The following is a 23081-nucleotide window of genomic DNA, read 5'->3' as shown; positions in this document are numbered from 1 at the left end:
CGTAAGCTTGCTCTAACCCTAACCTCAGTGACCCCATGCCTCAACCCAACCACCTCCGGGATAACGGGCTGTCGGACAAATGGGCTTTCGGTCCAGTGGGTGGACATTTTTCGGACTATCGGGGTTTCAGAATAATGGGCCGTCGGAACAATGGGCAGTCCCCTATCACTCAACATAGTGTATGCTAAAGTGTTAGCATGGAATGCCGGAGCCAATTACCTACAGGGACACATGGATGATTTTGGTGCCTGTGTTCTCACCACTTGATGGGACAATCTCCCAAAAACTTAAATCCTTTAACCAGCAACAATTAAATGGTATTACATTTTCTGGTAATTTATGACATCAGCGGGTTTCATTACATTTGCAACCCATTTAGAGAGACGTTTAATTAAATATTGACAAGTTGCCACTGTGGAGGTATTTTCAGCCGCAGAGCATTAGTTCAGCTAAGGTCACTTCACTCTCTTTCAAGCAACCTCATTTTTTACTCTCTCTCTCTCTCCCTCTAACTATGTAGCAAAAATTATTGGTTAGCAACAGTAAGTAGGAATAGTAATTGGTCTCTTGAAGTAATCCAAAGCCAGCTTCCTTCTAGGTGAGCAACTGATGCTTACATTTACTTTTACTAGGATTGCCGTCTCTGTTCTCTTTGCTCTCTCTGTCTTCTCCAGCACACGGAATAGCATCAGCCTCACGTTCACCACAGCGAATCCCTAACACAGAGTGCTAGTCAGTAAGGCCAGGAGGGGGGGGATTAGGTCAGAAAACTGCAGAGGGAATGATGTTTACAGAGCCGGCGAAGACGTGTGAAGTTTGAGATGAATAAATAATGCCCGGGATTACTCCCTCGCTATTTTTAGTTCCTCATTCCCCGTGATTATTTCCTGTCCCTCTGCCATTTTTCCCCCCCCGTTATCCTAAAGCTTAACGTGCCCTAGCTGCCATGGAAACGGCACCATTGTTATAGGCGGCTATATGGTGGAGGAGGGGAGGCAAGGCAGAGGCAGACTATCTTTATATTCTGTACGTTGGCCTTTCCGCTCGTGGAATTGTCTGAATCTTTCAGTCGGATGAAGATGAAGAGACGAAGCCCTGCGGATGGGGGAAATTTGACTCGTTGCAGCTGCAAATAGTAATAGGAGACAGCGAAGAAAAAAAACAGAATATAAATACACAACCAATTATAACACAGGAACATGTTGCGTTGAAATGCATAAATGAAAAAAAGAACTAAATCACAGCATTATGATACAGCAGATGCAGTATAAGTGATATCAAGGTATCTGCAATATATATGAGAAAGAATCTGAAGAAAATGAATATGCTTAATGCTTGGTGTTCGCATTAACAGGTCTACAGAAGCTCATGCATATGCACAGAAAGTTGGAAGGTGAAGCGCGACATGACATCAGCGCTGCATTTTCAAAAAGCTGGGGGTTTTTCCCCCCCCCCTCCTGCGTTTTTTTTTTCTTCTGAGCAGCAGTACAGAGAGAGAGAGAGAGAGAGTCTAAGAGACACAAAGAGGGTAGACTGATCTAATGAGACAGCGTGATCACACCCTCCCTTACATCCCAGCAGATCTCTCCCCCCCCTCCCCCTCCTCCCCCCAACACACACACACACACACACACACACACTCCGTCTTTCCGCTGATCCCCCGGCCTTTTTCTCACCGCGGCTGCCTGCTTTTCATGTTCTCAGGAGCTCGCAGACGAAGACGCATCGGCGGAGACTTTCATTTCGGGGATAATTTGCTGAGGGGAGAGATCTTTTTTTCGGAGCGGGAATCCAGTCGAGGTCTCGTCCTCTAACCGGTCCGTGCGCGTCTCGAAATGACAGCATCCTCCCCTCCGAAACAAGTTCCCGCTGTAGCATCCGCCGAATGCGAATGCGGCGGTTCTCAACGTGGGGCCCGGGGACCACCGGGGGTCCTTGAGGGCGTTCCAAGGGGGTCCCCGGCCAAAGATGAATTGTTAAACTTCACCATTATTTCATTTACAAGAAGTGAACACAAGTAGAGAATGTAGAAGAATGACTGTTTTGATCATAGCTTCACTGTTATCTCTCTACCTACAATACAGATAGTCATGGGATTTGTACATTAGAGGTCCTTGATATGAAAAAGGATGAGAATCACTGGACTGATGTATGGGTTTGCTGATGTATCAGGCTGGTATTGGACTTTTGCTGAAACTCAGCCAGTCAATGTCCACCTCTGAAATGATCTGATGGAGTGAGTGTGTTTTTATTATTAGACGTCTGACCAGAGGAATCGTTCCAGTGTGGTGTGGGAGGATTTTACTCAACAGTCTGCAGCGAAACCTGCCTCACATTGCCTTAAGGAGCTGCTAACCCACCTAAGAGAGTTTCATTAGTCTGGAATTCAATGGAGAGTTTTTGTGTCCCGTGATGCTCTAAATGCTGTTTCAGAGGCTTTTCCACCCTGACAGTTCTGGGGGAAACTAAGTAATTGTATGTTTTTCAGCATGAAAATGGCAAATATTAGAATTTCTGCACAAAATATCACCTATCGGCAGCTTCGGTCCGACAAATACTGGCCTTCAAAACCCTATATCAGTCGAAGGACAGAAATTTGTGGTAAACAGGTCCACAGTGCGTTTCCCCTCCCTGCACTTCGAATGTCACTTACAGTAAAAGCAAGCCGCTCTTTCTGTAAATTAACTATGTTCTAATGTCCAATAACGAAAACAAACCATTATGTGGAATGAATGAGGCGGGGGGATGGGGGGGGGGACGGGGAAGCGTGCGGAGGCAGAGTACCCTCTACGTTGCCAAATGTGAGACAGATTGCGCGGCGTTTCACAGGGTCAACCGCAACAATGGACGCGCCGCTATTTAGAGCAATTAGCATACTTGACAGAGAGCGGTAAAGAACGGCCGGGCAGGCATCCCTGGCGTAGGCTTCGGGGAATGATGTGTAGCATGAGTATATAACATGGCAGCAACAGCAAAACACACCCATTAGTCTGGTGTCGCCGGGACACAAATGGCCGCGATATATTCCGAGGTCGGACACGTGAGGCGCAAAAAACATGTCGTCTTCGCCCTCTGTCCTGTTTTAGCCTGGTATTGAGCGGACGTGCCATACCAGTATTGGTATTGACGCGTCCCGAATCAGTGTAATTGGACTAAGTGAAAGTGCGCATAGACCGGGGGGGGGGGGGGGGGGGCCTTGGACGCCCATCTTCGGCGACCTTCTTCGATCCACGGCCGATGTACTTTAATATCAGACCGCAGCCAAGTGCCAGTCATGGAGACCGCGAGTTTAATTTCACAAATGAGGACAGAGTAGCGAGGTGAGACTGAGGGATTGAGTAGGGGAAGGTTGCAGCTACTGGTATTACGCTGATATATGGGTTTGTTTTTGTTTTTTTGCCGTAGAATTGATCAGTACTACACTGGTTGTCTGTGGGAAGACCTTGACCTGAATTGGTTCTACACACACGTATGCATGAATAAAGAAGTTTTAGTGTCCCATGATGGTCTAAATCAGTGGTTCTCAACGTGGGGTCCGGGGACCACCAGGGGTCCCCTTGAGGGAGTTCCAGGGGGTCCCCAGCAAATTGATGAATTGTTAAAGTTCACCATTATTTCATTTACAAGAAGTTAACACAGTTAGAGAACGTAGAAGAATGACAGTTTTGATCATAGTTTCACTGTTATCTCTCTACTTACAATACAGACAGTCATGGAATTCTGGATCAAAATCATATCTAACAATAAAAATATTCATCACTCATCAAGTGGGGGTCCGTGGCTCTAATGTGGACTAAATTAGGGGTCATTTCAAAGGCTTTTCTACCCTGACAAGAATAGAATTATGGGGGAAACTTTAATACTTTAGGAAATACTTTAGTTTAGAAAAGTATGTAGGCATGTTTAGGATTTAGGAATACTTCAGGAAAAGTTGTAACATGAAAATTAGTCAGTTTAAAAATACTGATGATCCACTAGTGGCAATCCAAAAACTTAGGGATCAGCCTTCAAAAACCCCTGCTGGTCGAACCCCAGCAGCTGCAGTACGGACGAGAGAAAAAAAAAATCAAATAAATCTGCCGTACGTCTCACACATGTCCAATACATGTGCTGCCATCAACAATAACAACAACAACCGCACGTCACCGCCCAGAGCCTCTTTGTCTTTTTAAGAGGGGATCCGAGGCTGCCGTCCTCCCCGGGGGCGCTCTCTGAACTCGACTTGTCACTGTCACGGGTGGCTGTGGGCCGCACGTGCCGCTCTCTCATGCTGGCTGGCACCCGTGGGCCTCTGGCAGTCTGCGACAACAACCCTGGCAAAGGGGGTGTGTGTGTGTGTGTGTGTGGGGGGGGGGGGGGGCATCGGCCGAGACACACACATCTCTCAGCACTTGTAAAAACCAAACTGTCTCCTGAACAGAACAGAAAAACCAGACTAGATCTTTCTCCTCTCTCTCTCTCTCTCGTCTCTTTGGTGTCTTTTTGGCATGAAGCGTCACAGACCGGCCCCGGGGGTCGTTCACTGATGTCACACGGTGATCACGTTGAAGTTCCGATTTTTCAAAAAAACAAAGTTGCCTCTCGCAGCCCAGTAGGGCTGGGCGATATATCGATATTATATCGATATCGTGATATGAGACTAGATATCGTCTTAGATTTTGGATATCGTAATATCGTGATATGGCATAAGTGTTGTCTTTTCCTGGTTTTAAAGGCTGCATTACAATAAAGTGATGTAATTTTCTGAACTTACCAGACTGTTCTAAAACAGGGAAGGAAACCCTGTCTTTGCATTTTATTTTGATCACAGTCTTGTTTTAATGAAAGTGCTTGTGACATCTCACATGTGGCTTTGACTTACAACTGAACATTTAGCCTACTTCGTAGAAAATACCGAGATATATATCGTGTATCGTCCATATCACCCAGCCCTAGTTCGGAGCCACCGGTGTGCGAAGTCGCCTGAGGCAATGTCGGCAGAGAAATCGGCAAAACCCCTCTGAAATCGATAGTACAGACTCGCCTCAACAGACAGGAGGGTGAGCTGTCCTGTTGACAAGCAATAGAGAGAAGACTATTTCCATCTCTGGCTGTTGAAGGTCAACATTTCCAAACAGTTGCCACTCGCTGCCATTCGGAGCCGCCAACGTGTGCCTAATGTCGCATTTTCAGTGAAAAAAAACGGAATTGACAGTCCCCATTGAACTGCGATTCACCCTCTCACAGCCTCTCCATCTGGCAATCAGCAGAATGAGCTCTTCAGACGGTTAATGTCCGACAAAGGCGTTTCAGATGGAGCCACGCGTCGCGCTCGTTCCCTAGGACAGATGAAATTCCGTGTGCTAATTATGAGGGGAGAAGGGAGCACCCGATTCCGCTGTGCGTCTGATATACCGAAAAGGTCGGCGATCTGCGGGTTGAACGGCTGCTCGGGGGAATGACAAAAAAAAGTCTTTTGTCTCCATAGAGGAGACCATCCCATCTCACCTACTGTTCCTCTCCCTTCTAATCAGTATGGAGAGGCTTCCAGCAGGAGAGATGACATTGAGAATCCACAGTCCTCTCCCATAGAGCCGGGTCAGAGGCAACGGGGGGGGGCTGTAAGCTCCAGCCTATTGAGTTATGCTGCCACCCCACCACCCCCCCCCCGCCCGCCCCTCGCCAGGCCGGGCTGCTGGGAAAATGGGCATGGAGTGTTGGGAGGGGGGGGGGGGGGGGGGGATTGAGGTCAGAACAGTCTAACACAGCCAGCTCCGTCTTAGAGGAATAGGTCCTCTCTGTTCCCCAGGGCTTAAAGCAAAAAAAACATTCTGAGCCTGAAATGTTACTGACTGATTCTCTATGAAACTAGTCCAATAACAAGAACAACCAAAACAATTGACACATTTCTGTGCTGAATTAATCAATATTCAACACACAGCATTATTAATCTATAAACCTAGTGCAATAAGGATAACTGTGGAGCCCCCCCCAGGGGTCACCTGGAACAAAAAAAAAAAAATGCGGAAATCATCGCCGTTTGTTTTTTACTCCTGTCTCAGTGACGTGTGTATCTTCACCAGCTTTCATAAACTTTGTTTCCATATTGCAGCTGTGCTACACCACGGAATCGGTGCTACATTGTGATAGAAAGTAGCTTGCTGTTCATTGGATAAAAAAAAAAACTTGCTCACATTCCATTGGTAAATGTAAAATATTGCTTTGCTTCGCTGAATATGATTGGATAAAACACATCAAAAACAAAAACCCACGTGGAGTGATTTTTTTTTTTTTTTTTTTTTCCAAAAATTTTGGGTGAATCTAAAACATCCATATGCCGGTGTTCTACTGTATTTGGTGACCCATCAGATTCTTCAGCAGTGTTGGTTAGGTTGGTTAGGTTTAGGCATGAGGAGTGAGATGGTTGGGGTTAGGTTAAGAAAATCAGGGCAGGTCACAGAATCTGATGGGTCACCAAATTCGGTGTAACACCGGAAATCAGGCACCTGGCCGGAGGTCTTTAAGCCCTGGGAAGTTCCCCATTATCATCGTCCGTCCTCTACACGCCTGGAAAACATGTCCGTCTGATGTTTTTTTTTTATTCCTCGAGAGCCGAGCCGGGGAAAGCCTTGACTGACACGTTTTAATAGCGGGAAGATGAAAGTAGCCATGGCAAATGGCAGCCGACCATAGGTCACGGTAAAGGGCAATGGGCTTTACAGAAGCACCGACTCGGACGAAACTCGCATAGGTCACTGGTCAATACAGAGGAATAATGAATGACTAGCATTTAGCCCCGCAAAATGGTTATTTCCATCCTCAAAGTGGCAAGGCCCCAAATCAATGGGAATTGAATTGGCTGCTGGGTGGGAAAATTATAAGTGACAGGCGACAGATAGCCATTTATCTTGCTGCAGCGATCCACATTTCATATGTGAACAACACTTTTTTTTTTTTCTTCCGCCCTCAAAAGCAATTTTACGGTAGACTGCAGATGCAGAGAATAGTTTGATAAAAACTCAACGAAAGAGAGCACGTGTGTGTGTGTATGTGTTGTTAGGGAGTGGGGGGTGGGGGGGGGGTAATGCATTATTTGGTAGCTCGGTGCACTGCTAAGGTAAACAGGGACTTCGCAAAGTGTAGGCGGACTCTCTCAGTGACAACAGTGCAGGATGGAAGTTGTAATGGCGACTGGATCGCTTCTCCACTTTGCTTCTGGAAGACTCTATCAGGCTCCGGGGGGGGGAAGGAGAGGGAAGTGTTGTTTGTACAAAGTAATAATTACTTCAAACTAGGCTTAGACTGATATATGCATCGGACCAATATTGGTGTTTTATTACATATTGGATATCAGCCAGTCAGTGTCGTCTACCTCTGATATGATGGAGGCTCCTCCCTGTTTTCGTGTCCCATGATGGACTAAATGCCATTTCATGAGCTTTTGACAAGAATAAAATTGACAAAAAAAGCACTGAATACCTGTTATCTGTGGAATTTTCTGGTATGAAAGATGTCCAAATGAAACCGAATCGCGACACAAGATATCGGCTATTGGCAGCATCAATACGAAAATATCAAAATCGGTCACCCATGTCGGTCGAAAACCCTGCTTGAAATCCACCACCGGTTTACCGATCTGCCTCTGGGCTCTTTAATGGAGGAAACTGCCTTAGATGGGAGATCAGGATAAGCTGATCGGCTGATTTTTACAGGTAAAACGTTCACCTTGATTACTGATTACACAGGCAGCCTTTGCTCCTTGGCATCTGAAAGATAAAGATAAACCCGACGGAGACTGTTCAGAGGGTCAGCGATAAAAGACTGAGCAACAAAGGCCTGCACCTCTGGGACTCCGGAATCATCCGTCTTAACACATAGTGACGTGAAGCGTGATTTCCGAGAAGAAAAAAGCAAGCTGTGGAGGGGAGGACGGATGATAGGAAGCCGGGTGATTCAACCGACAGTGACGGCAGAGAGCAATGACGCCAGGGGTCAAAGTACCTTCATATATTACCGTCAAATATTAAACGACAAACTGAGTTCAATAAGAAGTACAAGTGCCGCTTCTCCCTTCCTCAAAACCCATTTTAAAGCGTTCGTTTGCTAGTTTGTCTTTCATCTGCTGATCCCAGAGCTTTTGGAAAAGTGGGGTAACTGCTTTACCTCAAATACCATTTTACCCAGAGTTCAGGGTGATAACATAATATTTATAGGCCGACTCAAAGTAATAACCATAACCAGCTCTCTAACTGATTGATATAACACAATATTGCTTCAACCTATAGCCAGTTCAAGAAATCTTTTACATTTGCTGTTCTAAACTCCCGGTGTCTGGTAGGTCTTTCCTGGGCAAAATCCTCTGCCGCACAGGAAGTGATGCGTTTTATTTTAGCGGTGTGTTTGGAATCAATAGAAGAAGAACTGAAGAAGTAGTTAGCATGAGCGGCGATAGCCACCGTGCCGGAACAGACAAAGAAGAGAGCGCCACCTACGGAAACTCAAACTTCGCCGACAGCAAAATCCAAGCTCCGCCCACACTGTTCGATTGACAGGCGATCTCTAAGAGAAGTGGCTTGAGGCTACAGGGAATACAAAAAAAAAACAGGGAGGTGTTGCTGCTCAGATGAACCGCCCCCCCATAGACCCCCAGGCTTCACTTTTCCTTGCTTGACATTTTGTATCCCCGGGTTGACGCGCTACACAACAAGTGTGAGAACAGACAGATTATAGGGATGACAGGAACGGAGAGCAAACACAGCTCATACATCCAGGAGGACAGATGCCTCGGCGCGTGTTTTACATTTCTGCCCTTCTTGGTCGGGGGGAACATTTCCGTTCCCCGCTCACCCAACCGTACTGACTAACGGGTGTTCGAGGGCCTTTGCGCACATCTGGAAGGCACTTTGGCTGAATGTCAATGTATGCTGTCCTGTGGGCAGGGATGTAGCGGAGGGTGAACCCACCTACACTCACTTTACCTAGATTCTTAGGGAGGGTTAGACAGATATATGGGTTTGCCGATATTGGCCTTGTATGAAATACTGGATATCGGCCGGTCAGTGTCGTCCACCTCTGATTAGGGTTGAACGACTTTGAAAAAATATCTAATTGCGATTATTTTGACTGATACTGCAATTGCGATATGATTTGCGATATTAGAGGGAATGATCATTTTTACATCATTATTCTCATTTTCATTGAAAAATGTATTAAAATGATTATGGTGTGATTTTTGCGGGGATCTGTACCAAACAAAGATGTTTTCTTAAGTCTGTAGAATAAGATGTGTAGGCCAGGACATCTCTGCAGCACCACAATATTTCATTTAAAATGCTATTTTAACACACATTTCGCCTTTGACAAATATTGCGCCTCCTGCAATTTGAAAATTGCAGTAGGCCATATTGCGATTTTGATAAAATTTCGATTAATTGTTCAGCCCTATGATGGAGGTTCCCATGACCACAGCTACAGAAAAACAGTCTGGAAAACCTGACATGACATTTGATTTTCTTTGCCCATTAAATGTGTTCATTTAATTGTTCTAGGTCTGGACTGACATTTGATAATATCGAATATCGAGATGTTTTCTGCAGTATTGTAAAAATCAAAATATCTAAGCTATTACAACTACTACTACAAATAATAATAATAATGATAATAAAAAATATTATTAATAGCCTAGAAATTTGATGTAACTTAGAGGAAATACAATAAAATACCACAAAAAAACAACAACATATTAAAGCGATATTAAATTTTGGATATTGCCCAAGCCTAAATTGTTCAATTATGTTTTTTTTGTAAATTCATTCTTAATTTAAATGCCTAAATGTCTAATGAATCTCGGAGTTTTTCTACCATTGAATATGTGTGGTGAGTCACCCAGCCTTAGAGAGCTGCCAACAATTTAAGAATTTCATTAGTCTCGTTTTCAATGGAGAGTTTTAGTGTCCCATCATGATTTAAATGCTGTTTCAGAGGATTTTCCACCCTGATGCAAATATAATTCTGGGGGAAAACACTGAATACTTACAAATATTGAATACTGGTACAATATATCCGCAATTGGCGACTAAGGTCTGACAGTATCGGTATAGGCCTTAAAAAACCCATATTGGTCGAACTCTACTGTTTACTAGAGTTGGGATGATATATCAAAATTCAATATATCGCAATACAAAAATGTGGCAATAGCCTATATTGTGGGCCAGAAAACAAAATCGCGATATTGGCTACATTATATTCTAGTGTAGTAATCACAAATGGGAGGCTTGCCCATCACAATTCCACAAGCTCTCCATCCAAATTACATTATTTGCACTTTGTAATGACATTTTCACATTATTTAATTGTTTAGCCTACATTCTAGCAAGCCAGTACCATCGCTAGAACGATTTGTGGCTCAGACATAAACATAATTCTGCAGTCACACTTTGTTGTCATTGAACTTCTACTTATTACATTATATCGTGGTTGCATCGAATCGTGAACCCCATATTGTGTATCGAATCATATCGTGAGATAGTGTTTACCCACCTTTTTCGGGCTGGCATGACTAGATATGATGTAAAATCATAGGAGTCATCATAGTAGGCTAAGCAGTGTCAAACTGATAGGCCTAAGTTGTATGAGGATATAGGGTCTTTTAAGGGGAGGGAGGGGGGGGAGGGGGGCATAAATGGATACCTTTCTGTTAATAGAATAGATTTTAGTTGATACTGGCGGTTGTTGATCAGAGACTGAAGGTCACAGTTCACCCACCTTTTAATAAACCCACCACCACCACTGCCTATGAGCCTGTAGCCGATAGGAGAGCTGCCACAACACAATGTTCACCCGACCCGAGCTCATTGTTGGAGGCCTGCAATTAAATTTGAACAGATGACAGGGTTTACACAATGCTGTTGATTCAGTCCGGCCCGTTTGGAGGTGACAGGTAGGCCAACTGTAGGTGACTGTAGCCTACTGTCGGCCTGTGCCTAGAAATGTGCGACAGTTATGTCAGACCTTAGGATGCGTGCAGGTGATGCCTAGGAATAGTTGCACTCGCTAAATTGGATCACCTGAGGATTTGTTATTGCTGTTTTTGCCGCTCGCGCTGTTGCTGCTGTTATTTTGAATTTCGGATAATTTCAGTGCAGATGAAGCCCCGCTGATTCTTCCCAACACGCCTATAAATGAGGCTCTATTACAACCAGCGGGTATCAGCAGCATTGTGGAAAGCTGCTCGATATGTATGAGCACCGTTTGATCTCCTACCTGTGGAGTAGAGCAGGTTAGACAGTATGTGCGCAACGATGGAGCGGATCACTCACCAACTGGTTCACGCGCTTTGCCAAGGAAAAACCAAGGAGTCCAAAGTTGCAGCTATCCGCCGGCCACCATGTTCTCCAGGGACGCGAAGAAGAAGAAGCTGCGGAGTGTCAGGGAGTCCGTCTGGTGAAACACAGCGAGCTGGCTCATTACAGCTGACACTGGCGGCTCCCGGGCATGGTGGATTTAGTATAGAGGCGAGCCCGCACCGACGCTCCCCCGTTCACTTCAATGTGCGTTCACGCTCAGGGAGGAGCGTCAAGTCCGACAGAGCTAGCCGGGCTGTTACAGGAAATGAGGCGATTTGGCCTTCAAAATAAAAGTGTAGGATTTGTCTGTTTTAAGTGCATGTGAGATAAGAAAATGTAAGATTAGATTAAACTATAATGATGTCTGTGGGCAAATTGGATTATTGCAGCAGCAGTAAGAAATAAGTTACAGCAAAGAAAAAAATATTATATAGGCCTAAATAAGAATGTAACAGTGTATTAGAAATAAAAGAATGGAAATTATGAAATGAAGAGGGTGTTGGCAGGGTGCACAAAACAGGAGTAAAACAAATAGTAAAATATTTAAAAAAAAAGTGAATAGGCTATGTGAGATATGACAATATATAAAAATATGAAATATATGCAGTAGGAAAATAAATTACAACTTTAAAATGTAGGCTATATATATACACACATTTATATATATACATTCTGTAGGATCTATCTAGGCTCTATCTATAGCCTATAAGAATTCTGTCACTGTTATGGATTAAAATGGACTTTCCTTTAAAAAAAATAAAAATAAAAAAAGATAAATACATAGTACACGTCCCTGTTTATTTCCTGGTGTTATTTGTGTTTAAGTCATCTAAATGTATATTTTTAGCCTTAGATTTAAATCCACGAGGCACGCTTTCATCAGGAAATACCATGCAGCATAATATAATATAATCCTTTAGTAGCCTATCGATTTCAGCTAAAGTTTCACTACTCCAATAATTCAAAAATACTTTATTACAAATGTTATTGTTCTGTACACCCAAGACTTTATTGATATTATTATTATTATTAGTAGTAGTAGCAGCAGCAGTAGTAGTAGTAGTAGAACTGTAATAATAATAGTAGTAGTAGTTGCAGTGGTGGTGGTAGTATTGTCAAGTGACACATTTTACGCTTTTATTTTGAAGGCAGAATCGTACAACTTCCTGTATCATTCTTGCTAACTCTGGCTGTCTTGTCGCCGCTACTGACGAGGTTTGTACCATTACCGTGTTAGTAAGGGGTGCACCACATCCATACACTCAAAATATTCAGAAATTAGCTCTCCTTTTTACCATTTTATCGAACGCAATCGCTCAGTTAGTAGGATATACGTCATACAAATCAATAATTGCATTTATATTAAAGAACAGAACACAGGACTACGACACATTGCGCGTACTGCCACCTAAAAATAGTCGCAGCGTTGCCCAGTGTTGAAGTGTTTCCATCAAGGAGAGGGAGCTCGAGGCGTGTCAATCAACAGGCTGTTTTACCTAAGCTAGTCTTCTCTGCATATATTCATGAATTATTTTATGTTTATTTGATATCAGCCATCACTAGTTCGTTCCAAGTGACGAATACTACTACTACAACTACTACTACACGGCTGTACATGCGTTTTAAGACGCCATAACGTACATAAGGTCACTATAAACTCATAAGAGCATTATGGGAATATTATGGTGATACTATAGGAGAAATGCCATATCATACCTGTATGATAAGGTCACTGTAAACTCATTATTGAGTACCACAAACACACTATGAATATTATAGGAATAACATAGGTTTCTATAAACTCATCTGTTTGTTATCAGAGTCCCTAGAGGAATATTATAGAAATACAGTGTTTTTTTTTTCTAGGGATGAACATCTGGTGTGACATTGTCATAACACTGTCATAAAAAAAACTATTATCACCTGATTCATGTATTTAGGATATGAGGTCTATGAAGAGATGCGGCACTTTATAGGATGGAGAAAAATGGAGGTGCAGAATCTGAATGTTATTATTCAAAGGTGAGCAGCAGCTTCAGTGTGTCTGAAGGGCAGACAGCGGCAGATGGAGGTACCTGCCCCCTGCTGCTTTATACGCAACGTCTGACCTTCCACTGTCACACCTCCACTGCTACAATATTCCTATAGGGACTTACAGTGTGTCTGTGGTAGTGAGTTTATAGTGACTCTGTTGTACCTTATGGTATTTTCTATCTATGGTATTCCTATAATATTCCAATAACATTCCTATAGTGACTTATAGTGTGTCTGTGGTACTCAAGAGCGACCCTATTGCAGTTTATGGTGTTTTTATCTCCTATGGTATTCCTATAATATTCATATAGTGACTTACAGTGTGTCTGTGGTACTCAATAGTGAGTTTATAGTGACTCTATTGTATCTTATGTTATTTGTAGGCTATCTATGCTATTCCTATAATATTCCAATAACATTCCTATAGTGACTTATAGTGTGTCTGTGGTACTCAATAGCGACCCTATTTCAATTAATGGCGTTTTTATCTCCTATGGTATTCCTATAATATTCCTATAGTGACTTACAGTGTGTCTGTGGTACTCAATAGTGACCCTATTACAGTTTATGGTGTTTGTATCTCCTATGGTATTCCTATAATATTCCTATAGTGACTTATAGTGTGTCTGTGGTACTCAAGAGGGAGTTTATAGTGACTTTGTTGTACCTTATGGTATTTTTTATCTATAATATTCCAATAACATTCATATAGTGACTTACATTGTGTCTGTGGTACTCAATAGTGACCCTATTGCAGTTTATGGTGCTTTTATCTGTTATAGTATCACTATAATACTCCTATAATAGATTAAATATCCTATGAAATACATATTCCTATATACTATATCATATATTTTTTTTTAGTCATTTTGCATATCTACACATACAGTGACTACACATACTGTATGCACTTGACACTGTTAACAATCACATGAGTTTATAGAGATCTTACTCTATAATGATATTCCTATAATATTCATTTGGGGACTCATAGTGTGTCTGTAGTACGAGTAATAGTGAGATTATAGTGGATTTATTGGACTTTATGATTGGTTTTTAAACAGGATTCTGACCACTTTCTCTGCTTACAGAATTATAGAATAGTATAGAATAGATTAAAGCCACTTTCCCCATAAGTATCCACAGAAAGTGAAGTCATCTGGTGCCTCTGCCCTCATTTCAAGGCAAGCAGCATGTGTGAATCACCGAGCATGAATATTTATTACTTATGCAGACCTTACAATTGGCAACAACATATCCATAATACATCCTGTAGAGGGTTATGCACTTCCTGGCATATAGAGCCCAGTACATTTAGAAGCAGGCTTATATGATAGAAATATCACAGAAAAACTATAAGTCACTATATTATATAGGAATGTCCTATTAGAATATTTATGATATTTAATCTATAGTAGAATAAAACATAGATGCTAAAAATACCATAAAGTACGATAGGATCACTACACGACCCTATGGGGACATTATAGGGATATTATTATATTTAATAATAATAATTATATTTAATATTATATACATATATTCATAGGGTATAATACCTAATAAAGTTGCCTTAATTTTGTCCCAATCAAGCCTTGTTTTCCTTTAACAACTGGCAATAAATAAAACCAGATAATTGCCTATGCGTTCCGTGAAAGGTTGTTAGTTGTCAAAAGTGTTTGTATTTGTGTGGGATGAAATAAGAGTATGCTTTCTCTTTCGCACGTTAACCCCCGATTGGTCAAAAAATTTGGAGTGACGTCTCTCTGAGCCAATCACATTTAGGGTGTTGGATTACAGAACCCAAAACGAAGAATCGAGGAACACCCAAGGAGGTTTGAGCTCGCAGATGCGTCAGTCTCAAGGAGTCAGACTAGCCACAACAATAGTGGAAGATTAGTAAATTTGCCTTCAAAATAAAAGCACAAAATGAATATATTCATAAAAAATATATATATATTCGTAAATACTGGGGTGTCCACGACAGTAAAATCCTATAGAAATCCTCAATGGAATTTTTAGATCATATGCCGAGTGAAACTGTAGTTGACAAATAGACACAAATGATAAAATTGTATTGTATTATGGTGTATGGCATTTCAATAAGGGTTTTATTTTGAAAACTCTGACCGGATGTCCGGCTTTTTATTCTTCCTAGCTTGACACTGATTTCGAAGAAAGTCTTGAGTTTCTTCCTGAACTTTTCAAGTTGTGTTTTTCTTACTTTTATCGGGATTTGGAGTTAAAACAAAATGGGAGCTTGTATGGCATTGTGTTCACTTGCCAGCTGTGTAAGTATAAATTAACCAAGAGTCATACTGTAGCGTACCGTAGGTTTAAATGAAGTATTTAGAAAATCTCGGGTAGTACGCCAAGGTGCGTGCCGTGTTTTTGTACGGAGAGAGAGTCACGTAAAAGAATTTGGCTATTTACCTCTGCTATCGGCAAACGGACGTACATCGTTAAACACGAGTTAAGACTTCTACTGAATCGTTGGGATGTAACGTTACTGGTAAATTCGGCATACATCCGAGAGGCCAAGCAGCACTCAAAAAATCTCAGCTTTTAGAACTGACACTGTCGCTACCGCCCGTCACGGTCTATTTTTGGCAGAAGACAATGGTGGGAAAGCTGCGACTCAACTCTTTAAAGTTGGAATTTTGCTGAAAGAAGTGGTGTCTTTTGTATTAGATGTATGCCGAATTGAAGACTGGATCCTAATGATTCGTAAAATGTCTTATTGCTAAACGTACACACCTTGTAGAAAGGTGTGTATGTTTAGCAATATGCAAGGTAGCAATGAATTCCCAGATTTCTGAATGGAGTTTGGCGAGGAGTCCCTCCAAGAGAAGGGAACCTATCGGGGCTACCATATGTTTTGCCTGATAACTTTTTGTACAGACATCTTATGGCAGAATTCGTCTCTGTAGTCCAATTAATGGTTCATAATTAATATATGCTTAATAGCTCAAACCGTATGTCTGATAGATCCACATTACACATATTCAATGTATCTCGAAAAAGCCATAATTTCCGGGTTTGACTTAATGCGTCACTGTGTTTTGTCCTTACCTGACCATCATAATCATTCTTATACACAAGTTATTTCATTTCTACCTAATCCTCTTGACTTTATTTAAAATCGGACAAATATTAAATAAAGAGCAGAACAATTTCAGGAACTTTTCTCTTCCGTAAGGAAAAATCACTATAATATTGCAATAATATTGCCATAGGAAAATATACTCATTAGTGAGTTTATAGTGACCATATACAGTATTTTTTAATCTCCTATGGCATCACTATAATTTTCCTCTAATTTGGGACTTACTTTTAGCGTGGCTGTGATACTTGTATAGTAACCTAGAATTTATTATAGGATTAGTTCATTTTTGTAAGGGTTGCTTCTTGTCAAGGCAGCCAGCGTAACGTTTTGCAGGGGATAAGCCCCGGTGCAGGCCTGTTAGTTTACTCTCTGAACCGTGGAAGCTGGATTCCCCCCTCGTCACGGCCGCAGCGTTTACACCCGAGGCTTGTGTTGTATACTCATGTTTAGTTTTGTTCGTTTCATCCTTTCATAAAGCGTGAATCCTCGTGTAACTCTCTCCTCCCTCTCCAGGCGTCGTGTCTGTGCGGCTCGGCCCCCTGCCTCCTGTCGGGATGCTGTCCCTCGACGTACAACTCCACCGTGAGCCGGCTGGCCTTCTCCTTCCTGCTGCTGCTCGGGACGCTGGTGTCGGTCGTCATGATCCTCCCGGGCATGGAGGCGCACCTGAAAAAGGTAGCTCAGAGCGGATGAGGTGAAACTTTCATGATGCTTGGTGGGGGGGGGAAATCGGGCCTTTGCGGCAGCAAATAGTAATAGGATACAGCAAAAGGAAGATAGGATATAAATAAGAGTAGAGGAAAAGGAGGGATAATTAACATGCTCAACCATCAGTTCCACATTAAGTAGAAAATGTGCAATAAATCTGGATTCCAGCACTGGACAAGATGTGCCAAATAGCAGGAGAGACATGTGTGAATTCATAAATATGATAAAAATATCACTATATATGTGTGCAATATATAGCAATCAGAGGAATATGACATGGTGAGAAAAGACAGTATGTGAAAGATTACAATATACTGTATGTACACAGGGATTTTGGATATAATATTGGAATTGCAGCACCTCTACCTACACAGCAATTTAGCATATTACTGATGTCAGGTGAAAAACTGACAGCTGGGTTGACGACCATGCAGCTTTGAAATTATAGCTTTTGAAAGGGTTTCATGAGGTCCAAGGGTCATGACGTTGTCCTGACCCACAGAGTATCACCGGGTCATGACTAATTTCAAATGAAAAACATGAAGAGGCTGTCGCCAAAATTGGTGTCACAAGGTTTTTGCCCAGCAACAGTGACACCCTACACCAGTTGGACAGGATGAATGGATTATGTTATTATTTATTCCACCAGGGAGTCCCATTGAGATCGAGGGTCTCTTTTTCCGAGATACTCTAAACCCGTTCTGTCTTCTGACCTATTGTTTTGCCCTTGTCGTTGCTTTCCCATGATCAGATTCCTGGCTTCTGTGTGGGGGGCACCTCCATACCCGGCATCGAGAACAAGGTGAACTGTGACGTCATCGTCGGCTACAAGTCGGTGTACCGCATGTGCTTCGCCATGGCCTGCTTCTTCTTCCTCTTCTCCGTCATCATGATCCGAGTGCGCAGCAGCAAGGACCCCCGAGCCTCCATCCAAAACGGGTCGGTGCTGCTCTGTGCACACTGCGGCTTCCGGTGCCGTGCCTCTGTTCAGCGAGGGCACGGCGCACTCTGGTGGCCAGATGTGCGCACTGCACCTCCACGATTGTGTTCACTTGTGTTTTGTCTTTGGGGGGGGGGGGAAACATGGTTGGTGATGGTTGTTTTGGATGTGCTCCGAACAGCTTCGCTTTTGTCTTCCCAGCTTCTGGTTCTTCAAGTTCCTCATACTGGTCGGTATAACTGTGGGAGCGTTCTTCATTCCAGATGGGACCTTTAATACAGGTATGAAGCGAATTTGATCTTGTAGTTTTATCATTATGAGGGAGAGCAATGAATGTATTTGGAATCGTAACTGAAGAGAAATCACATCAGGAGCATTCAGTGTTCCCTCTAAGCCAGTGATTCTCAACCTTTTTCATATCAAGGACCCCTAATTTGAGAATATTTTTATCGTTAGATATGATTTTGTCCAGAATTCCATGACTATCTGTATTGTATGTAGAGAGATGACAGTAAAATTATGATCAAAACAGTCATTCTTCTACATTCTCTGATTGTATTAACTTCTTGTAAATGAAATAATGGTGAAGTTTAACAATTCATCATTTGCTGGGGACCCCCTGGAACCCCCTCAAAGACCCCTGGTGGTCCCCGGACCCCACTTTGAGAACCACTGCTCTAAGCTTATACCTACGTCTATTAATGTGTGACACTGACCAAATACTAAAGAATTGTCCGTCATCATTGCTCCACTCTGTCCCCCGAAATGTAGTCAATGTATAAGCTTTGGTGGCAGTTTTGGTAAAGTTTTGTTAAATGTTTTGGTGGCGAAATGATACTGGACACAGGGATTTTGCACTTTCTTGTCTCGTCCCAGTGTGGTACTACTTCGGCGTGGTGGGCTCGTTCGTCTTCATCATCATCCAGCTCATCCTCCTGGTGGACTTCGCCCACTCCTGGAACCAGTCTTGGCTGGAGAAGGCCGAGGAAGGGAACTCAAAGTGCTGGTTCGCAGGTAGACTACACCGACACAGCCAGCACACTCTCCATGTGTACCAATAAACCTTCGAGTGCAAGTTCAAACCAGTTGGACCAGTATTTGTTTTTGAAGGCCGATACTGATGTTTTTGGATTGAAGCTATTATAGACCAATAATCACTATCTTTAAATTTGACCAATTTCATCTCAAAGAATTCCAAAAATTCCACCAGACTTTCACTAGTCAGGGTGGAAAAACAGAAGCAGAATTTAGACCATGAGACACTAAAACAGTGATTCTCAACCTTTTTCATATCAAGGACCCTTAATTTAGTCCATATTAGAGCCACAGACCCCCATTTGATGAGATTTTGTCTCTCAGACCCAAATCTGAGAATATTTTTATTGTTAGATATGATTTTGTCCAGAATTCCATCACTATCTGTATTGTAGGTAGAGAGATAACAGTGAAACTATGATCAAACCAGTCATTCTTCTACATTCTCTAATTGTGTTAAGTTTAACAATTCATCAGTTTGCTGTGGACCCCCTGGAACCCCCTCAAGGACCCCTGGTGGTCCCCGGACCCCACGTTGAGAACCACTGCACTAAAACTCTCCATTGAAACCCAGGATAATAATAATTTTACTACTACTAATACAACATATTCATGCATACTTATGAGGAATCTGATCAAAATGTCTCCCATAGACAACCAGTGTAGTATTGCTCAATTCTACAATAAATATCTAATCAATCAAACTGCATCATAACCGTCATTATGAGCAGTAGGCGACACTGGACTGGACCAGATATTTAATAAGAAGTCCAGCATCCTAATGAACTAATCCTAGTCCATGTCATTTGCTCTCGTTTTCTCTGGCAGCTCTCCTGTCCTTCACCTTCGTCCACTACGCCCTGGCCTTTGCCGCCGTGGTGCTTTTCTACGTGTTCTACACCCAGCCTGACGACTGCACGGAGCACAAGGTCTTCATCAGCCTCAACCTCATATTCTGCATCGTCGTCTCCATCGTGGCCATACTGCCCAAAGTCCAGGTGACGTTCTCATCCTCTTTTCAGTACCTCTACCCGTATTACTTAGGGTTACCAGTATGGCTTCTGAAGGCTGATACCGATATTTTATTCAGTGTTCGTATTCTTGGCAGGATGGAAAAGCCTCTGAAACAGCTTTTAGACCATGGGGCACTAAAATAATAATACCAATATTCATGCTTACTTGTGTGGAATCCTGTCAATCCTGTCTCATTAGATAGAATCAGTTCAGGTTAAGGTCTTCCCATAGACAACCATTGTAGTATTGATCAATTCTTTAATAGATGTGTACTCAAACTGCATCTTATCCATCATATTGGAGGTGGATGATTCCTAGCACTATTCATTTTATTATCTCTACTACACTCCCTATGATCTATATTAGCAAGGATTGACCTAGCGAGTGAGGATGCAAATGTTCTGATGATGACTTGTTTATTTTCATCATGTCATCTCTCCACAGGAGGCCCAGCCCAGCTCCGGCCTGCTCCAAGCCTCCCTCATCTCCCTCTACACCATGTACGTCACCTGGTCGGCCATGACCAACAACCCCAGTGAGTCCCCATGATGCTGAGTCGCCGCACGATTGCATTTTGGTCCAGACCCTTGAGTCAGACTTTAGCGACTTAGCGGAAGGCGCAGCTGGAAAACAAAAGGAAACTCCGTGAACGCATTTTTTTTGGGCCTAGACTCGTGTAATCCGTTCCATTTCTGATTTGGGAAATTGACCTGCTGTCGTATCGTCGGCTGTTATCGCTCAACGTATTTTCTTTTGTTCCCCCGCTTCAGACCGTCAGTGTAACCCCAGCTTGTTGAGCTTGGTCGGCGGCGGTCCGACTCCGGCCCCCACCCGCAATCCCGCCGAGGTCCAGTGGTGGGACGCGCAGGGCATCGTGGGATTGGTCATCTTCTTCTTCTGCACTCTCTACGCCAGGTAATAACCCTAACCACAGCAAGTCTTCTTCTGTCTGATGGGTTCACGATTCGCCTTCACAGGGAGAATCGTGGGCATTGTGGCATTTTCTCGAAGCCGACAACCCGCAAATTGGCTTCTTACGTTCGCCGCACCCGATGAAAAGATAGGAACAGTAACACCCAGAGTTCTCGTCCCCCCCCCCCCCCCCAACAGCATCCGGTCCTCCAACAACACCCAGGTGAACAAGCTGATGCAGACGGAGGAGGGCCAGGGTCTGACCGCCGACCACGAGGCGGCGGACGAGGACGGGGTCCGCCGGGCCGTGGACAACGAGGAGGACGGCGTCACGTACAGCTACTCCTTCTTCCACTTCAGCCTCTTCCTGGCCTCGCTGTACATCATGATGACCCTCACCAACTGGTACATGTAAGTGTCTCTTTTCTTTTTTCACTCACAGTGGTCTTTAAAAATGGCAACGGATTCGGACCATTTGACCCCCCAAAAATTCCAAGTATCCAGTGTTTCCCCCCCAGATTTGTACTCTTATCAGGGTGCCAAAGCCTCTGAAACAGCATTTAGACCATCATGGGACACTAAAACTCTCCACTGAAAGCCAGACTAATGAAATTCTTTAAGGTGTGTCAGCAGCTCCTTAAGTCACGTTCTTGTTCTCAATCCCCCCCCCCCCAGGCCGGACAGCGACTACCAGGCCATGCGGAGCACCATGCCGGCCGTCTGGGTGAAGATCTGCTCCAGCTGGCTCGGCCTTGGCCTGTACCTCTGGACCCTGGTGGCCCCGCTGGTCCTCCCCGACAGAGAGTTCAGCTAAAAACGCCTAACCCGGAGCTAAGAGCCTCTTGTTTATTTGCACCGAAAAGAGCAGAACAGTTCTAGCTTTTTTTTTTTAAAATCTGCTCTGTTGGTTCTTTTTAGATCGGATTAGAACTCTTATTTTTGAAATTAGAAATGGAATCGGGATATGTTTTTGTTGATAGCGCTCTTTGCCTCAGGTTACACATAAGACAAATGTTGATTCGGTAACACTTTACAATAAGGGTCACTAAGTTGAGGGTTAGTTAATGCTTAATAAGAGTTAACTAATGTGTAATTTACTAATGTGTTCATGTTAACTAAGGTATTAATTTATACATTATTTAATAGTTAATAAAGATGCCTATTAAATAATGTATAAATTAATACCTTAGTTTACATGAACACCATTAGTAAATGATTACCAGACACATTAGTTAATGCTTATTAAGCATTAACTAACCCTTAACTTAGTGACCCTCATTATAAAGTGTTACCGTTGGTTTTTATGGCTTTTGCAGAAACATAGGATTGTTTTGTTCAAGAAGCTTTAACTATTACATTCCATTTTTAACCTCACATCATTTAAAAAAACAAAAGAATACTTAGAGCTACACGATATTGAAATCAAGCGCACTACATGCCTTTTTATATGAAGAAGATAAAATTCAACTTTAATGATCTCTGTGGGGAATTTCGGTGATTTATGGTCTTTTTTCCTCGACATTTAGATTGTATTCTTTAATCACGCTTTTTAAATCATACGTTTGATATTAAGCTCTCTTTTCTTTTGTTCTCGTTACGCATCGTTGTTGCACAGGAACTTCGCATTTTAAAAAAGTGCCTTTTTACAATTTGCACACTTATTCAGAGGGACCTTTTGTTATACCTTTGCTTGTGTTTTTTTTTTTTATACGATTTTCCGATTTCAGTGTATAGCCGCTTGTTGGATATATGGTTTATTTCAATATAACCAATAAAGTTGTCGTTCTCCGGCTTTCTGTGTTTCCTCTTCAAATCTCTCCAGAAACAGCAAACACATTGTCATCAAGTCTGGCCAGCAGGGATTTCCAGCGGCTTGCCCTCCCTCCCTCCCTCCCTCCCTCCCTCTACTGGTCACATGATCCTGCTAAAAAATGTGATTTATTGTGTTCTCGCTATGCAGGATTCCCCGGTGCAACACACACACACATTTGGCAAGTAATGTAGAGGG

At 42.8% G+C, this 23081-nt stretch overlaps 1 protein-coding gene across 1 annotated transcript; it reads left to right on the top strand.

Moving 5' to 3' along the window:
* The first annotated feature begins 15518 nt into the window (after positions 1-15518).
* On the top strand, positions 15519-22161 carry LOC139640367 (serine incorporator 1-like). The gene is made up of 10 exons (XM_071514559.1): positions 15519-15649; positions 16978-17139; positions 17924-18111; positions 18314-18393; positions 18989-19126; positions 19976-20145; positions 20606-20696; positions 20932-21076; positions 21272-21484; positions 21749-22161. The coding sequence occupies exons 1-10, from the start codon at positions 15611-15613 to the stop codon at positions 21885-21887; spliced, it is 1365 nt and encodes a 454-aa protein (XP_071370660.1). The 5' UTR covers positions 15519-15610; the 3' UTR covers positions 21888-22161.
* The last annotated feature ends 920 nt before the right edge of the window (positions 22162-23081 follow it).

This window comes from Centroberyx affinis, unplaced genomic scaffold, assembly GCF_046629955.1.
Source record: "Centroberyx affinis isolate AG114_WGS23_722 - 3 ecotype Tasmania unplaced genomic scaffold, CSIRO-AGI_Caff_v1 ptg009216l_1, whole genome shotgun sequence".
Taxonomy (NCBI): Eukaryota; Metazoa; Chordata; class Actinopteri; order Beryciformes; family Berycidae; genus Centroberyx; species Centroberyx affinis.
The sequence above is the reverse complement of the archived record's forward strand: the minus strand, read 5'-3'. Positions and strand labels throughout refer to the sequence as shown.